The sequence below is a fragment of the Solea senegalensis genome, unplaced genomic scaffold, assembly GCF_019176455.1.
Source record: "Solea senegalensis isolate Sse05_10M unplaced genomic scaffold, IFAPA_SoseM_1 scf7180000013955, whole genome shotgun sequence".
In the NCBI taxonomy this organism is placed as follows: domain Eukaryota; kingdom Metazoa; phylum Chordata; class Actinopteri; order Pleuronectiformes; family Soleidae; genus Solea; species Solea senegalensis.
In genome coordinates this window covers 99,156-117,622 of record NW_025320924.1, presented here as the reverse complement: position 1 = coordinate 117,622, position 18,467 = coordinate 99,156, and the positions used below count along the sequence as shown (strand labels likewise).

The window sequence follows — 18,467 nt, the reverse complement described above, 5'->3', positions numbered from 1 at the left end:
CCTTTAGTAAGTAAAGAGTTTTTTCTGTCTCTCATAGTTGAAGATGATATGTCCTAAAACATAATATAAATATTGATAAATCACACTGTATTTTATTTTATTTAAGGTCTATAATGGCTGTAGATCAAACACAATCTAAATTGGAAAACTAAGCACAGCAGTGTCTCTTAAACAAGTTGACTAAAAAAATGACTTTGAACTTACTTGAATAGCACAATGAACACATGCCCCAGGTTTGTTGAAAACCTTTGACCCTTCTTGACAGGCATGGCAACACATGTTTGCACAATAGCCCATTGAGGTCAAATGTATGTCATTCCTGAAGGTCATCTCCTTTTTTAAGACAGACAGTTAAATAAACAAAAAAGGGAATAAGACCCCTTCACTCAATCCTCAAGTTCAAACAAATCAAATGAAAAAAAAAAAAAAGAGAAGCTTTTCCTGCATTGATTATTCATTCAATTTTAAACATGCACTAATCTTGTCCAGGCTTGTCATTCCTGATAGTATTACAGTTCTGGCATCTCTAACATCTTGTTCATTGGCACGGTACTTATTTTGGGTCTTATCCTCGCCAGGATGGCCAATGTTCGTTCATTCTGTTCCAAGGTGATATATAATCCCTCTTCAGCTTTTATGGAATGGCACTCAGCCTCAATTTTATCTCAGACATCTGAGCGGTGTAGTGGACCTGCAACTATGTACCAGTGACATTTACATGCCTCTCCAAAACCCCAGCCTGTGCCTGCCATGACATACTTCAGTAAGAGCATTACTAATAACACAAATGAAATTTTATACATGGGTGACAACTCTGTTATATTATAAATAGCTCAACACATCCCAAAGAAAGGACTTACTAATTATTGCATCATATTTAATGAGCATCATGATATTTAATGAGTAAAATAACATATATTTACATACATTTTAGAAAATTTAAACATATGAAACATAAGTCTATAATGACTAATTTGTTTGGCTATGAATGTTTCTGACCCTATATTACCAAAAAATTGACCTACCAAATCTGATGTGTCAACTGTACATCAGTGACTTTTGAATGCTTCTCCAAAACTGGGGGAATAAATAATGCTGAATTGTTTGCATGAATAATAATTGACAGTGATTGACAGATTGTAACTATAAAAATCAACAACATTTACTGTTTAAAATCCAAATTCTTAACCTCTGTAATGTGTATTATTTGAATTATTTACTGAATTAGTCACAAGTTATATAACAGCATATAGTTATTGGACTTCAACTGCACTAACATGTATCCGGTTCAAACTGAAATCAATGCATTTGTGTTTGCACATTAATCTTCAAGGTAATTGTTATTGTAACTAAATATCTTTTTACTGAATTTTAAGTACTTACTAATCTTATTTTAGACCCTGAGAACAAATACCTAGTACAACAAGTGAACACACACGGCAATACAATGACTGTGAATGTCACAGGATTAGCATGACAACATGACAAGAATACATGACCAAACTGAGAAAGGCACACCTACTGTGCAGACAGTCCTGCCTCTATAAAAGAAGCCTCTTGGCACTCAGTCAATAACTGGTAGGTTTCCAACTCAGGTGAGTGCATAACATTTGATGATTGCTGTAGGAATGTGTTTGTTTGCATCATTTCATTATGATCATTGCATACATGATCCCTATGGTACTCAATACAAAAATGTGACGCCAACCTGCAGTTTTTAAATTACATCAAGGATTAATTACACTTTTTAATGTTGAATGAATGCATTCTGAAGTCAATATGGGCTCAATTAATTTATTTCCCAATGCTTGATCATTTCTCAACAGGTTCAAAAGAACAGACTTGACTGTGTTCAGTCTTCTGTTTCTGTTCTGACTAAAGCAGGTATAATTTGAATCAAATTACATGCATGAAAAATCCTATTAAAATCACATTCTGTATATTAAACCAACACTGTATGACCTATCCTTATCCTTTCAGTCTTTTAAGGGGCCATCATGAGTACAGACGCGGAGATGGAGGCCTATGGGCCTGCGTCTATCTACCTCCGAAAGCCAGAGAAGGAGAGGCTTGAGGCTCAGAACACCCCATTTGATGCCAAAACTGCCTACTTTGTGACTGACACTGAGGACATGTATGTCAAAGGCAAACTCGTCAAAAGAGAGGGTGGCAAAGCCACCGTTGATACAATTACAGGAAAGGTAAAAGGACACTTTCCAAATTACCACAGAAAGGGCAGCCATATAGATAACAGGTCAAATTGTAAACTTGTATTTTATTCCCTATTCAGACTGTGACTGTAAAAGAGGATGACATCTGTCCCATGAACCCTCCTAAATATAATAAAATGGAGGACATGGCCATGATGACCCACCTTAATGAGCCAGGTGTGCTGTTTAATCTCAAAGAGCGTTTTGCATCATGGATGATCTATGTGAGTTTTATTCTTATTGGCATGTGCCTGAATCTTTTTAAAGTCTGTACATAATTCATCCATGTTCCATGTTCCATGTTCAACCAGCTGTAATATTGCTTCTCTTTTTGATACCACAGACCTACTCTGGCCTGTTCTGTGTCGTTGTAAACCCCTACAAGTGGCTTCCTGTGTACGACGCTCAGGTTGTTAATGCATACAGAGGCAAGAAGAGGATTGAGGCGCCACCCCACATCTTCTCCATCTCTGACAATGCCTATCAGTTCATGCTCACTGGTAAGTTATTTTACCACATAATTTCAGGAGATGCGTGAATAACAACCTAAACTACAGCTGTAACTGTGTGTGCTTGTGTTCTAGATCGTGAGAACCAGTCTATCCTTATCACGTGAGTATTATGCAACTTGTCAGGACAATTATTAGTACCATAATGGCTATTTTGCCATAAGAATGGATTGTCTTTTAATTCCTCAGTGGAGAATCTGGTGCAGGAAAGACTGTTAACACCAAGCGTGTCATCCAGTACTTTGCAACAATTGCAGTCACTGGAAAGAAAGAGTCAGCTAGCAAAATGCAGGTAAATTGGTTGCCAGCTAAAACTATTGCCATACTTGATGTTGGTTTTGTTTAATTCCACCTCCTAATGACTCTATATAGGGTTCACTGGAAGATCAAATCATTGCAGCCAACCCTCTCCTGGAGGCTTATGGTAATGCTAAGACTGTGAGAAATGACAACTCCTCCCGTTTTGTAAGTCATTATTTTGTGGGAATGTGCAAACTGTAACTTTCTGACGCTGTTTGTAATAAACAATAAAAAAAACTATATATTTTCTGATAAATGTTTAGGGTAAATTTATCAGAATTCACTTTGGCTCTTCTGGCAAGCTGTCCTCCGCTGACATTGAAACATGTGAGTCTCAGTTTTGTTTCATGATGAAGACAAATATCTCTTGCATTGTTTGATATACATAAAAATACATCAAAATAATCACAAAATTGTTCAATTACTTACAGATCTGCTGGAGAAATCCCGTGTCACCTTCCAGTTGTCTGCTGAGAGGAGCTACCATATCTTCTATCAGCTGATGACTGGCCACAAGCCCGAGCTTCTGGGTATGTAATAACAAACAAATAGAAAAATACTGTGAACTTCAGAGAAGCTGCTGGGCTCCATTGATGTGGACCACACTCAGTACAAGTTTGGGCACACAAAGGTACAAGTCTATAAGTGAAAGTAGTAGTAAATACCCACTTGTACACTTCCTCTACTTTCTTCCAGAGGCCCTTCTGATCACTACTAACCCCTATGACTATCCGATGATCAGTCAGGGTGAAATTACTGTCAAGAGCATCAATGATGTGGATGAGTTCATTGCAACAGATGTAAGTTGATAATTGATTGAATAATATCAGAGGAGTGTCAGAATAAGTGACAATGTGAAAATATGTGCGATGTTTTGAATTACAGACTGCTATTGACATCTTGGGATTCACTGCAGAGGAAAAGATGGGCATGTACAAGCTGACTGGTGCTGTAACACATCATGGCAACATGAAATTCAAGCAGAAGCAGCGTGAGGAGCAGGCTGAACCTGATGGCAATGAGGGTAAATTGCATAACAATGTCTTCAAACAATGTCTTTTGAAATAAATGATACACATTATTTAAAACATGACAGTTCACTGATTTTAAGATTTGTCTTTTCATCAGTGGCTGACAAAATCGCTTACCTCATGGGCCTGAATTCAGCTGATATGCTGAAAGCTCTGTGTTACCCAAGAGTCAAGGTCGGAAATGAGATGGTGACCAAAGGTCAGACCGTCCCACAGGTACAGAGGGAATCTTAGATGTCTATAACTCAAGGACAATGCAAAAATAAACAAAACTGTTGCTCTTTTTTCCAGGTCAATAATTCTACCATGGCTCTGTGCAAGTCTGTTTATGAGAAAATGTTCTTGTGGATGGTCATCCGTATCAATGAGATGCTGGACACAAGGCAGGCAAGACAACACTTCATCGGAGTGTTGGATATCGCCGGATTCGAGATCTTTGATGCAAGTATTCTTTATATGAACACTTGAGTTGCATTTCAAAACTGTCACTTAGATATATATATATATATTTATACATATATCTTTATGTTTATTTATTTTTTTAAATACAGTACAACAGCTTGGAGCAACTCTGCATCAACTTTACCAATGAGAAACTGCAACAGTTTTTCAACCACCACATGTTTGTCCTGGAGCAAGAGGAGTACAAGAAGGAAGGAATTGAGTGGGAGTTTATTGACTTTGGTATGGACTTGGCTGCCTGCATTGAGCTGATTGAGAAGGTAAGACAGTCAGGCAAAAGTGAAATCCTGTTTTCTGAGAGCAAGGGGAAATATTAATTATCTGTAATATATCATTACCTTTCAGCCAATGGGTATCTTCTCCATCCTTGAAGAGGAGTGCATGTTCCCCAAGGCAACAGACACTTCTTTCAAGAATAAGCTGTATGATCAGCACCTTGGCAAGACCAAGGCCTTTGAAAAACCAAAGCCTGGAAAGGGCAAGGCTGAGGCTCACTTCTCCCTGGTTCACTACGCTGGTACAGTGGACTACAACATCTCTGGCTGGCTGGACAAGAACAAGGACCCCCTGAATGATTCAGTGGTTCAGCTTTACCAGAAGTCTTCAAACAAACTGCTGGCTATGCTGTATGCATCACATTCTGCATCTGATGGTATGAAGAAAATACTGTACCTACAGTACAGTATGGCAATGCATTAATCAACTTTTTCAAAATATGTGGTTTCCTTCAGGAAATGAACCTCAACAGTGGAAGTTATATACTAAGTCATATTGATTTATTTATTTATCTAACTCATTTTTCACAGATGCTTCAAGTGGTGGGAAAAAGGGTGGAAAGAAGAAGGGTGCTTCCTTCCAAACTGTGTCTGCTCTTTTCAGGGTGCGTTTAAACATCCTCATAATATCAAGATTATGATGAAGTTCAATCAGTTTGGTTTACTTTATGCCATAAACCTTTACTCTTCCAGGAGAACTTAGGCAAGCTGATGACCAACTTGAGGAGCACTCACCCTCACTTTGTGCGTTGCCTAATTCCCAATGAAACAAAAACTCCAGGTAAAATGGAGAACTTCTTGGTCATCCACCAGCTGAGGTGTAACGGTGTGTTGGAGGGCATCAGAATCTGCAGAAAGGGCTTCCCCAGCAGAATCCTCTATGCTGACTTCAAGCAGAGGTGATTTTCATAACGAACAATTCAGTTGAGAGACCCAAGACCAATTAGTGAAGTAGAAATAACTCACAAAATTCTCCTGTAGATACAAAGTACTGAATGCCAGTGTCATCCCCGAGGGACAGTTCATTGATAACAAGAAAGCTTCAGAGAAGCTGCTGGGCTCCATTGATGTGGACCACACTCAGTACAAGTTTGGGCACACAAAGGTACAAATCTATAAACAATATTCATGGTTGTGCTCGTGTATGTACATTATGTGTAGTAGTATCAATATTTACTGAGGAATGTTTCCTTTATTTGGCAACAAGGTGTTCTTTAAAGCTGGTCTGCTGGGTACCCTGGAGGAGATGAGAGATGAGAAACTGGCTGAGCTGGTGACCATGACTCAGGCCCTCTGCAGAGGACACCTCATGAGGAAGGAGTTTGTTAAGATGATGGAAAGGAGGTAAGATTATATCATATCTTTCTAAACTGCTCTTTAAATTTTTGAAGTGGTAAACGAAAAAAACACTTGCTTAATTACATGCAAATAAATTCACTATTTTCAGAGATGCAATCTTCACCATCCAGTATAACATCCGTTCATTCATGAATGTGAAAAACTGGCCATGGATGCATCTGTACTTCAAGATCAAGCCTCTTCTGAAGAGTGCTGAGACAGAAAAGGAGCTGCAACAGATGAAGGAGAACTATGGGAAAATGCAATCTGACCTGGCTACAGCCCTTGCCAAGAAGAAGGAACTGGAGGAGAAGATGGTGTCACTGTTGCAAGAAAAGAATGACCTTCAACTGCAAGTGGCATCTGTGAGTATACAAAAGCATGTGGTATCCATGTAAATCACAAGGTGAATGTCTCTACATTTCTTCCATGCTTTTTAGAAAATGTGGAGGTTCTATACTTAACTATGTAAATGTGCAAGTGTTCAGTATTTATTCAATATCTTGTTGTGTGTTCCCTCTGTAGGAGGGCGAGAATCTCTCTGATGCTGAAGAAAGGTGTGAAGGGCTCATTAAGAGCAAGATCCAGCTCGAGGCCAAACTCAAAGAGACAACTGAGAGACTGGAGGATGAAGAAGAAATGAATGCAGAACTCACTGCAAAGAAGAGGAAGCTGGAGGATGAGTGCTCTGAGCTGAAGAAGGACATTGATGACTTGGAGCTCACCTTGGCTAAAGTGGAGAAGGAGAAACATGCCACAGAAAACAAGGTTTGATTTATTTGAACGGTCTTTTACATAATTGTCATACGGTAACATACAGACATGTGGCGTTATGCCATGTACTGTTATTTATTGAACTTTGTGGGAAATATTTAACTTTCCAAACCATTTTTAGGTGAAAAATCTGACAGAGGAAATGGCATCTCAAGATGAGACCATTGCCAAGTTGAGCAAAGAGAAGAAAGCCCTCCAAGAGGCCCACCAGCAGACTCTGGATGATCTGCAGGCAGAGGAAGACAAAGTCAACAGTCTGTCCAAGGCCAAGATAAAGCTGGAACAACAAGTGGATGATGTGAGTAACAATTGCTCTGATTTTTCTTTCACTGAAATCTCATGATCCTTGATTTAAAGAAAATGTAATACCATTATTGTATAGCTTGAGGGATCTCTGGAGCAAGAGAAGAAGCTCCGCATGGACCTTGAGAGAGCCAAGAGGAAGCTAGAGGGAGATCTGAAACTGACTCAGGAATCCATTATGGATCTGGAGAATGACAAGCAGCAGTCTGATGAGAAAATCAAAAAGTAGGTTTTTGTTTAAGCTTATCAATCCTCTTTATGGCATGTAACACACACCAACAGAATAAACTGACATGATTAATGGCTTTTTTGTTTAATTCCTCATCAAGGAAAGACTTTGAGATCAGCCAGCTCCTCAGCAAGATTGAGGATGAACAGTCCCTTAGCATTCAGCTTCAAAAGAAGATCAAGGAACTCCAGGTAAAAAATATGTTCTAGTTGATTCAGTGAGGTAGAAACATGTGTTCTATTCAATACGTTTTCTTGGTGTTCCTAAAACCTAGGCTCGTATTGAGGAACTGGAGGAGGAAATTGAGGCTGAAAGGGCTGCTAGAGCTAAGGTTGAGAAGCAGAGAGCTGACCTCTCCAGGGAGCTTGAGGAGATCAGTGAGAGGCTTGAAGAAGCTGGAGGAGCAACAGCTGCTCAGATTGAGATGAACAAGAAGCGTGAGACTGAGTTCCAGAAGCTGCGTCGTGACCTTGAAGAAGCAACCCTGCAGCATGAATCCACTGCAGCAGCTCTTCGTAAGAAACAGGCGGACAGTGTTGCTGAGTTGGGAGAGCAGATCGACAACCTCCAGCGTGTCAAGCAGAAGCTGGAGAAGGAGAAGAGCGAGTACAAGATGGAGATCGATGACCTCTCCAGCAACATGGAGGCTGTTGCCAAAGCTAAGGTGTGTACTATTTTTAGGAAGGAAAAATTGTCAGGATGATCACATAAGTATTCAACAAATCTCCACCTTACGATGTCATTTACTTTTTCATTTACTTTTTTTACTTTTTCAATTTCAGGCTAATCTGGAGAAAATGTGCAGAACTCTTGAAGATCAATTAAGTGAAATTAAGACCAAAAATGATGAGAATGTTCGCCAGCTCAGTGATATAAGTGCACAGAGGGCAAGACTGCAAACAGAGAATGGTGTGTATTCAAAGACACTTAGGTGTTTAACACTATGTTAACGAGAATGGAAGTCTACAGGGCCCATACCACCGCCAGGCAAAACAAACCTGCATGTCTGTCTACCTAATATACTGTACCTGAAAAATTAAAAGAAAATATGTGTCTCATAATATGCCCCCCAACTGCAACCAGTTATTGATGCCAACAAAATATATATTTATATAATATAAATAATATATAATTTCCTTAGTAATTGTAACCCCATGCCCCTTTCCTTAAGTTTTTTTATTTAGAGTAAGTATACTTACTCTGACAGAATACTGTCAGAGTGTAAGTCAGTGTCCGGTTGTAGAGGAAAACACTTTAAACACATATGTGACAAAATCAACTCAAATGCTTTTCTTACCTGTTCATGTAGGTGAATTTACTCGCCAGCTTGAGGAGAAGGAATCTCTTATTTCCCAGCTCACCAGAGGCAAACAGGCTTACACCCAGCAGATTGAAGAGCTAAAGAGACACATTGAAGAGGAAGTGAAGGTACATGATTTTACTGTCGATCATATGCATGATAATGCAATGTGTCTATTTATCAGGTAAGGTTATATAATATATCAGAGGCCTGGAACATTAAGTTATTGTATTGTATTGAATAACAATGGTCTTGTGTTTGGAGCAGGGGTAAAAGAATGTGGAAATGTACATCTAAGTAATGCCATTATTAATTTTTTTAAATAATTTTGGATAAAGGAGAAGGGAAATATAATAGAATGAAGGGCAAAGGGGGAATGTTGTTATTTTGGAAATGTGCTTAAATGTATTATATCAGATCTAATTAACACTCCTTTTGCTTCTTATGATGAATAGGCCAAGAATGCTCTGGCCCACGCTGTTCAGTCTGCCCGCCATGACTGTGATTTGCTCCGAGAGCAGTTTGAGGAGGAGCAGGAGGCTAAGGCCGAGTTGCAGAGAGGAATGTCCAAGGCCAACAGTGAGGTGGCTCAGTGGAGAACCAAGTATGAAACTGATGCCATCCAGCGCACTGAGGAGCTAGAAGAGGCCAAGTACATGAAACTTTTAATATATATATATATATGTAAATATATTAATACAACCTAAAATATTTTTGCATAAGTAAATACCATTATTCTTCATGACAGGAAAAAGCTTGCCCAGCGTCTGCAGGATGCTGAGGAATCCATTGAGGCTGTTAACTCCAAGTGTGCCTCCCTGGAGAAGACCAAGCAGAGGCTGCAGGGTGAGGTTGAGGACCTCATGATTGATGTGGAGAGGGCTAATTCTATGGCTGCCAACCTTGACAAGAAGCAGAGGAACTTTGATAAGGTAATATATTTATGCTGAAAATCAAAGCCAATTCTTACATTTTATTGATAGCTTATCATTTAACCAACCTATAAACTATCTAGGTCCTTGCAGAATGGAAACAAAAGTATGAGGAAAGCCAGTCAGAGCTGGAAGGAGCCCAGAAGGAGGCTCGCTCTCTCAGCACTGAGCTGTTCAAGATGAAGAACTCTTATGAGGAGGCTCTGGATCAGCTAGAGACTATGAAGAGAGAGAACAAGAATCTGCAGCGTATGACAACATCATGTACATTCAGTGCAAACATATGATTTACAACTGGTTGCGAAGAGTCTAACAATGTGTGTTCTTTTGTATCTGCTATGTAGAGGAGATCTCAGATCTCACTGAACAGATTGGTGAAACTGGAAAAAACATCCATGAGCTTGAAAAAGCCAAGAAGGCTGTTGAAAATGAGAAGGCTGAAATTCAAACTGCCCTAGAGGAGGCAGAGGTATTTCCTCTCATTTTATTCATTTGTTATTGCAGCAAATTAATGTCATGCTAATGGTGCTCTGTGACATTAGTAACTTGACTAATTTAAATAGTATTATGTTATAATTACAGAGCAGTTATTTTAGCTTGGCTTATACTTTTACTCATTAATCTTAAAGGGCACCCTGGAGCATGAGGAGTCCAAGATTCTCCGTGTTCAGCTTGAGCTCAACCAGGTCAAAGGTGAAGTTGACAGGAAGCTGGCAGAGAAGGATGAGGAGATGGAGCAGATCAAGAGGAACAGCCAGAGGGTGATTGACACCATGCAGAGCACTCTCGATGCTGAGGTCAGGAGCAGGAATGATGCCCTGAGAGTCAAGAAGAAGATGGAGGGAGACCTGAATGAAATGGAGATTCAGCTGAGTCACGCCAACAGGCAGGCAGCCGAGGCCCAGAAACAACTGAGGAACGTCCAGGGACAGCTTAAGGTCAGTTTTGATGACTTATCCTTTTAAGTGACTGAGAAAGTTATCTCATTGTTTGTTTGTTTTTTTGGAATCAGGATGCCCAATTGCACCTTGACGAAGCTCTCAGAGGACAGGAGGACATGAAGGAACAGGTTGCCATGGTGGATCGCAGAAATTGTCTGATGCTGGCTGAGATTGAAGAGCTGCGAGCCGCTCTGGAGCAGACAGAGAGAAGTCGCAAAGTGGCTGAGCAGGAGCTGGTTGATGCTAGTGAGCGTGTCGGTCTTCTGCACTCTCAGGTTAGCTGTCAGTCAGTAAGAAGAAAGTAGTTTAGGGAATTATTAAAATTATTACAATAAACACAACTTTTCTTAAACATTTAGAACACCAGTCTTCTGAACACCAAGAAGAAGCTGGAGTCTGACCTGGTCCAAGTTCAGGGTGAAATAGATGATGCTGTTCAGGAAGCAAGAAATGCTGAGGAGAAGGCCAAAAAGGCTATCACTGATGTGAGTCATCACATGATATTGTTATTATCATTTTGGTCAATTACATGCAGATACAATAACAAGTGAATTATTGATTAAAATGAATAAGAGGCTATCGATCAATACAGGCTGCCATGATGGCTGAGGAGTTGAAGAAGGAGCAGGACACCAGTGCTCACCTGGAGAGGATGAAGAAGAACCTGGAGGTCACAGTCAAGGACCTGCAGCATCGTCTGGATGAGGCTGAGAACCTCGCCATGAAGGGTGGCAAGAAGCAGCTCCAGAAACTCGAGTCCAGGGTATGAACTTTACATAAAGTCTCAGAGATTACTTTAAATATAAAATTGAGCTTCAAATGTATCAAATTTGATATTTCTTTGCATATAATCATATTACAGGTGCGTGAGCTCGAGGTAGAAGTTGAAGGTGAGCAGAGACGTGGCGCTGATGCTGTTAAAGGAGTTCGCAAGTATGAGAGGAGAGTGAAGGAGCTGACATACCAGGCAAGCAATTTTAAAGCACTCCTTTTTTTAATAACATTGATTCTGCTTTCGCATTTTATAAGTGACAATTTTCTATCTGTACAGACTGAGGAGGACAAGAAAAATGTGAGCAGACTTCAAGACCTGGTGGACAAGCTGCAGCTCAAAGTCAAAGCTTACAAGAGGCAGTCTGAGGAGGCTGTGCGTCAAATAATATAATATTACATGACCAAACATTTAGAGTTGTGTATTGTCAATAAATCAAGTAATAAAACTGTAAATTCTCCACAGGAGGAGCAGGCCAACACTCACATGTCCAAGCTCAGGAAGGTTCAGCATGAGCTGGAAGAGGCTCAGGAACGGGCTGACATTGCCGAGTCCCAGGTCAACAAGCTGAGAGCCAAGAGCCGTGATGTTGGAAAGGTAACTTTCTTATTCTTACATACATATGTATATACATATGTATATATGTATATATATATATATATATATATATATACACATACATATTTATATATATACATATATATGTATATATATATATACATATACATATACATACACACACACACAAATATATATATACCCACTGCTGTGATTCTGTTGTTGCTATATTACTGTATAATTATTTGTCAATCACTTTATTAGAACACATCCGGAAATTAAATTACAGGAAACATGTACACAGGTTTATAATATCTAATTCCTCAGAATAAAATGCTTCTCCAGGTTAACATGTCACACATTTATTGTGACGTACCCTTACATCTGAACAATAGCATGAGCCAGGCTCTCTTGTGTTTTATCCTACTATTTCATGTCAAATGATGTCTGTTGAGGAAAAGGTCCATTACGCCAAATATATTCAACACATAGTATATATGCAATTGTAATTTTGTTATTCAATTTTCCACCAGTATAGTAATCCTGTTGATATGCTGCTCCCAAATAATAATTGTCTCCCTTAATTCCAGGGAAGTGACTCTGCTGAATAAGATGCAGCTGGTCTTCTTGTGGAAGCCTTTCAACTGACGTCATACAATAAGAGCGGTTGTTTCCCTCTGTAAATCTTCAATAAATGTCGAAAACAATTTAAGGGTTCCGTTTTCCTTTCAGTGCATTCAGCATATCTAATCTAAAAGCATGTCGAACACTGAACATATGTCAAAGTGAATTCACAAATAATAATCATGAATGGCTTATTGTCAATTGTCAGGTTTACTTACAGGTGTTTTTCTTTTTTTAATGTTATATAGTCCATTTTCAGAAAAGGCAAATAAATCACTGATGTATAATAAATGCAAATATGAGTGACAATTAACTGTCAAAGAAAAATAAGGTTACACTATACTTGCAGTAAAACACTGAAATTAGTGAGGGCACATCAAAACTACAAATTTAATCTTGTGATTATTATTGAATCTTTTGTATTTCAAGCCAGTTTCCAATACCTCACATTTAATCTCTGTTGTTTTCTTCAATGGATAATTACATAGTTGCATACTTTACTACTGCCTATTTGCCACCATCTTTCCTATCTTTCTTTCCACACCCCTTTCCCTTTCCTTGGTCTACCTTTTCTCTCCCCTTTCCGGGGTTCCCTTTACACTTTTGTCCTCCTTGAGCCATCCCTTTCTGCAACTGGGCTGTATGACTCTGCTCAATCAGAGAGACACAGTCTTCAAGTGGACCAGTAGAGCTGGCCACAAGCTTCTCCAGTTTATGTGGGCTTGAGGATCTGGTTGCTACTGGGTTAGGAGATGATGGTCTTGAATTGGCCTTCCTGGGACTTCCACAGCTTGGAGAGTCATGCTTTGACGTAACATCCTCTTTTGGGACAAGGTTTAAGTTAAAGGACAGAGGTCTTCCAGGCCCTGGACTCAGCGGAATCACAAAGTTATCTCCTGGGGCCCCTAGAGTCAGATAGACCTCTGGGAACGTACATGGTTGAACAACATTCTCTCGTCCCTTTGACAGACAAAAGGGCCAAATAAGCATTAATGAAGCCACACATCTTTTGATAAGATAATTTGGGCAAATACTTGAAAATTCACTCAAACTTTAGTACAGCTCACCTGTTGTGGTGTGAAACTCATGGACACCCTCAGTGTTACCTGTAAAAAAAAAAAAATCAGTTTTCACAGTGGTTAACATTTACTTTAATAATGGCAGGATGCATACCATTCCAAAGACTACATTTTATTAAAGCAGCCAATGGTCAGACCAATTGTATTGTGAGGTGAACATTTTACCTGTGCTGGAAAGTTAAGATTTTTCAAGTATTCAGTTTCAGGGCTAAATGAAGCCGATTTAGGCAAAGTGCTGGGAGAGCCAGGGTCTGCGTTGTTCATTTGGGGTTGAGAGTTTGGTCCGCCCTTCCTTGGTGTTGTTGGTGTACTTTCAGCCACAGTGATTAGTGGGGGACAAGCCTTGCACAAGAAAAATTAAAAAGTAAAATGGGTTGGCAAAAGCATTCCATTATAATAGTTGTGATATATTATTCTCTACAGAAAGTCCAGGTGTGCACAACTGTTCTTCAGTTCCAGAGTTTAAATCATAGATTGAGATCATATATTAATTTAAAGCCATGAAGTTGGTCCAGATCCATGATTACTCTATAGGAGGAATTTGTGGCCAAGTATAATGTTTCTGCCATGAGTTAGAGTACTTAAGTGTACAAATGTGCCTGCTTATGGGAGTGTGACATAAAAATAACAAGGCAACATTTGACAAATATTCTTCATTTAACTTCAGTGCTGTGTAACTTACAGGGATTTCAGCCTTTATATATTTTTTTTGTTCAGAATTCTCACTTATCCCAGGCAAAGTAGTAAGTGAAACACGCTGATCATCTAGACGCCGTGACTGACTGGAAGCAAGCATTTTGAAGAATGCATCCGCCTCTGCACCTGTTACAGAGAACCAAGAGTTATTTCTGTGACTGTTACTGGAAGAGAACACATACCTGACCTTTTGTGCGCTTTTCTGACCTGTTGTTGCGTGGGTGTGTGTGGGTGTGGCAGGTGTACTTCTACTCGGTTGTAAAGAGCACCGTTGCTCTTCCATCCGTCCACTTTGTGCATGACTGATCATTTGGAGGAACTTCTTCTGCTCAGCTTGAGATGCCTCCTAAATGTTTTAAAGGAAGAGAAGCAAACAAGTGGGACAAAGCTTGGTCAACAAAAGCTGCTACTTAAATAATCCAAATGACAAAATTAAAGAGTGTCCTCTTCAATAATAGGGAGAATTACCCTCTCCATAAAATGTGCTATGTGCTGAAGGGTATGAGATCTCACCGGCTGATGTTGGTCAGGTTTGTCCCGGTTTAAGGATGCAGACCTCTGTGGAGCTTTAGTAGATGTGTCTGCATTGGTCTGGTCTTTACGCTGAGCAGATGGGGTCCCAATATTCTGAGAGATTTGGGGTGCAGGGCATCTCTGTTCATCTATCCTTGACCCCTGTGGTAATACAATGGGATTCAGTTGAAATGTTGGATTAAGGAGGTGGGATGTGTTGTTATAAAAACATGTCAAAACTTCATAGAGCAAAGTGATTCAGAACTCCCGATTGTTTTAACATCAGATATTGCAAGTTACTGACCTGCACTTTGGAGACCATGTAACATAAGTAGCTCGCATCCACCTCAGCAGCATTTGATGTTGATGTGGATCCTCCATTTTGTATCCCTTGCAATGAAATTAGAGATGCTCGCTGATCATCAAGCCGTTGGCTTTGAGAGTTGGCCAGCATTGTGAAAAAATTTTCAGAACCTGGACCTTGGAGATGAAAAGAGAAATGTATTAGCCTTGACATGTGAACAATTACTATATTTTTGACACGAGAGTGGATTGAAATATGACTACATCAAATGAAAAAGGGAATACAGGAAAACAACATGTTTAGATTCTAACCTTTAGGAATGGTGCTCTGGTTGGGTTTGTGTTTGGGTGTAGACTGTGGACTAACACTCAAGACACATCGCTGCTCATCCATTCGCCCACGCTGGGAATTACTCACAAAGTTAAAAAAATCATCTTGTTCATCTGGAGTCAAGACCTAGATGTGAAGAATAGAGGATATCTTTAGGAAGTAAATAAATAATTTGGAGTTAAGAATATAAACACAATTGCAAAACAAAAATGAACATTCAGACAGCAAACCCCTTGACTTGAGCATACCGGTTTTTCAGATGCTTTATCCTTACTCCTTGGCCGCTCTATGTCTGAACTAGGACTGAAAGAGGCTGAGCGTGGAGGGCCTGCCTCAGACACAGGCTTATCCTTTTTTGGAGAAGAGTGAGTCTCCTTGGTTTGGATTCGAGGTAGCAAGCATCTCTGTTCTTCCATTCTAGAACCCTGAAAATGCATTCAATAAGGATTTAGCAGTATTTTTAATTTTTTTCAATTAATTAATTAATGTTGTTTGAAATTAACATCCAAACCACCGGAGTGAAGATGCTCCACTCTTTACAGTTATGATTGCTTTTAGCATCCGATAAATAATAGGTGATATTTCATACATGTATAATATTTGTTCTCGTTATATTTGTGTCACAAATAAAGACAAAGCTGTCATCACCACAATTTGTGGTTCCCTAAATTGAATAAAAGTACTCACTTGAACTTTAGAGACCATGTAACACAAGTAGCCAGAATCTCCTGCTGTTGATGTGGCATTTTCTTTCTGTAACCCTGGTAATGATGGAAGAGTCATTCGCTGGTCATCAAGCCGGTGGCTCTGCGTGTTGGCCAAGAGATTAAAAAACTTTTCAGAGTCTGGACCTGGAGAGATTGAATATAAACCCAAGAGAAATAATTCACATAAATAATATAAACGGAAACTTTACCGAATAAATATAAAACTTTACTGAAACTGGAGCTGTTGTGAGGAAATTATTAGTAAGAGGCAAACACTTCAGCAAAAGGCAAAGATTGTAAATATGTTCTAATATGTATATATGTATAATATATATAATATAATATATGATTCACCTGCATTTAATGTACTAATAGAAAGCTTTGCGTCTGTGTGTTTGGGTGTACAAGGAGCACTCTTGCTAGCTTCCAAGGAACAGCACTGATCGTCCATACGCCCACGCTGTCCATGGCAGATCATACTCATCAACCGTTGTTGTTCATCTGGCAATTCTTCCTATTGGACAAATACAGTGGGAAAACAATTTGACCAAATGAGAATTTCAGTGACATTAACACATCAGCAGAAGTGTAGTAATTAAAAGCAATAAGAGTGAAGTAGAATAGAACAAACCTTTATGGAATTGTCACACTGAGAGGGTACCTGTAGTTTGGTGACGGGTACCTGAAGTTTCCTGGTTCTGTCTGGAGTACTCTCAGTTACAGAGATGTGGGGTGTAGAGCTACGGTGGTCATCATGCCCAAGTTTCTGAGAAAACAAGTTGCATTTTGGAGACTAGAAGATGTGCATGACCACAGCATGATCTATCAGGAAGAGGTCACCATGTCGGACCACCATGTTTTAATAGACAACTTAAACACATTTTGAGTTTTAATGATAACTGAAGGCTACCATAGGTTCTCCTACATGCTTGGAAGGGAAGGGTGTGCTGCAACATTCAACTTCACTGATAAATGTTGCTAAATCCTACCTATAAATAAAAGTTTTCATCATACCACATGAGCATTGTGCAAACTATAGTCTGCTACCTGATAGTTAAGTCCTGGCCATGACAAATTCATGTCACCGAGACTTTGTCCCTGCATCTTATCGAAGGTATGGGGAGGCTCCTCATTGTTTAAACCTGAGGAAACAGGGGTGAAATAATCAATAATCAATCTACAGAGGGACACATACAGATACAGATGTAATTTACGCAACTACTAACCAGCAGGTTTAGTTGTGGTTTGTGCTGGGCTTGAGGTGGAAGGCTGTCCATCCATTCGATTATGATGTGAGAGGCTCGTTGTGTTGAGGATCTGCTCCTGTTGGGGAGATTTCTGTTCGGTTTTCTGTTCAAGATGGGACAAAAGAATAAGCACCAACGATAAAAACAACTGTAGGTGAACTATAATAGGCATCAATGATAAATACAAATAATAACATAAATATAACATCGAAATGTGACCAATAATGAACAAATGTTAAAACATGTAATATTAAGAAATAAACACATTTTTAGAAAATCATTTTCTACAATTTGGATATAATTCTATGTAAAGGTCAAAAATACTATGCAATAACCATAAACAACAACCAAACAACAACTTCAAAATGATTTTTATGCTACAGACTCACCAGCACGATGTTGGTAGCTTCTGATTTTGATTCCATCTCAGTAGATTCCATCAAAGAAATTGTGCAAAAATTGGAAAAGGTTCTTAATAAAACTGCAAAGTGGTACAGAATGTTACACCAATTTCTCCCCTGTAATTAGTGAAGAATACATTCAGTAGGTCTCGAACTACTGCATTTTGCAATAAAAATGATCCCAATCGATGCTACTCCAAATGTCTACAGTATACGACTTGGCAAAGGGCTTTTAAATAGAATTAAGTCCCGAGTATTAACCCATTGCCATTAAGACCACAGCCAGTGTTAACATAACCATCTGTAATCCCAGATGAAAACATAATCCTCAGCATGGAGAGGGATCATCTTTTTCACTGATAGGTGTACATGTTCTGCCTTACACTTCACAGAAGGTTCACATTTGTTTGAAGCTCCCGAGCTCATTGAATAATAAAAGTTAGACATTTATTTGTGCTTTGACCCAAGAATTTAATTTAAGGGCAAATTGACCAAGTCAAAAGTCTCTAGTTATTCAAAAATCATTTTGAGTATGGAAGTTCTTTCTGAGATCAACATGTACAACAAAGCTTGTACAATGATCACTGTTAAATATTTAAATAATAAAATCCTTCTGGAAGACAACACACAAG

General features: G+C 39.2%; 2 protein-coding genes across 3 annotated transcripts; one reads left to right on the top strand and one right to left on the bottom strand.

Annotated features, from left to right (window-relative positions):
- The first annotated feature begins 1,827 nt into the window (after positions 1 to 1,827).
- On the top strand, positions 1,828 to 12,641 carry LOC122760699 (myosin heavy chain, fast skeletal muscle-like). Of its 2 annotated transcripts, XM_044015850.1 has the most exons (39): positions 1,829 to 1,884; positions 1,981 to 2,201; positions 2,291 to 2,434; positions 2,554 to 2,710; positions 2,795 to 2,822; positions 2,909 to 3,011; positions 3,092 to 3,184; positions 3,283 to 3,346; positions 3,451 to 3,549; positions 3,716 to 3,819; positions 3,905 to 4,043; positions 4,148 to 4,266; positions 4,342 to 4,491; positions 4,602 to 4,772; positions 4,858 to 5,164; positions 5,319 to 5,392; positions 5,481 to 5,686; positions 5,769 to 5,892; positions 5,995 to 6,131; positions 6,235 to 6,490; positions 6,651 to 6,893; positions 7,021 to 7,197; positions 7,282 to 7,427; positions 7,532 to 7,622; positions 7,706 to 8,095; positions 8,214 to 8,340; positions 8,741 to 8,859; positions 9,187 to 9,383; positions 9,480 to 9,663; positions 9,747 to 9,912; positions 10,008 to 10,132; positions 10,293 to 10,601; positions 10,676 to 10,879; positions 10,964 to 11,089; positions 11,197 to 11,367; positions 11,467 to 11,571; positions 11,656 to 11,751; positions 11,842 to 11,973; positions 12,525 to 12,641. In XM_044015850.1, exons 2-39 carry the CDS (start codon positions 1,998 to 2,000, stop codon positions 12,543 to 12,545), a joined length of 5,808 nt encoding a protein of 1,935 aa, XP_043871785.1. In that variant the 5' UTR covers positions 1,829 to 1,884; positions 1,981 to 1,997; the 3' UTR covers positions 12,546 to 12,641. The 2 variants fall into 2 exon arrangements, with proteins under 2 accessions (XP_043871784.1, XP_043871785.1); XM_044015849.1 differs by having other exon boundaries at positions 1,828 to 1,884; positions 11,467 to 11,751.
- Positions 12,281 to 18,428, bottom strand: LOC122760701. The gene is made up of 15 exons (XM_044015852.1): positions 17,824 to 18,428; positions 17,414 to 17,537; positions 17,235 to 17,329; positions 16,819 to 16,953; positions 16,542 to 16,701; positions 16,168 to 16,331; positions 15,729 to 15,905; positions 15,462 to 15,606; positions 15,151 to 15,326; positions 14,847 to 15,008; positions 14,541 to 14,679; positions 14,320 to 14,459; positions 13,803 to 13,979; positions 13,626 to 13,664; positions 12,281 to 13,518 (listed from the first exon to the last, which is right to left on the bottom strand). The coding sequence occupies exons 1-15, from the start codon at positions 17,872 to 17,874 to the stop codon at positions 13,066 to 13,068; spliced, it is 2,337 nt and encodes a 778-aa protein (XP_043871787.1). The 5' UTR covers positions 17,875 to 18,428; the 3' UTR covers positions 12,281 to 13,065.
- Positions 18,429 to 18,467: the final 39 nt, after the last annotated feature.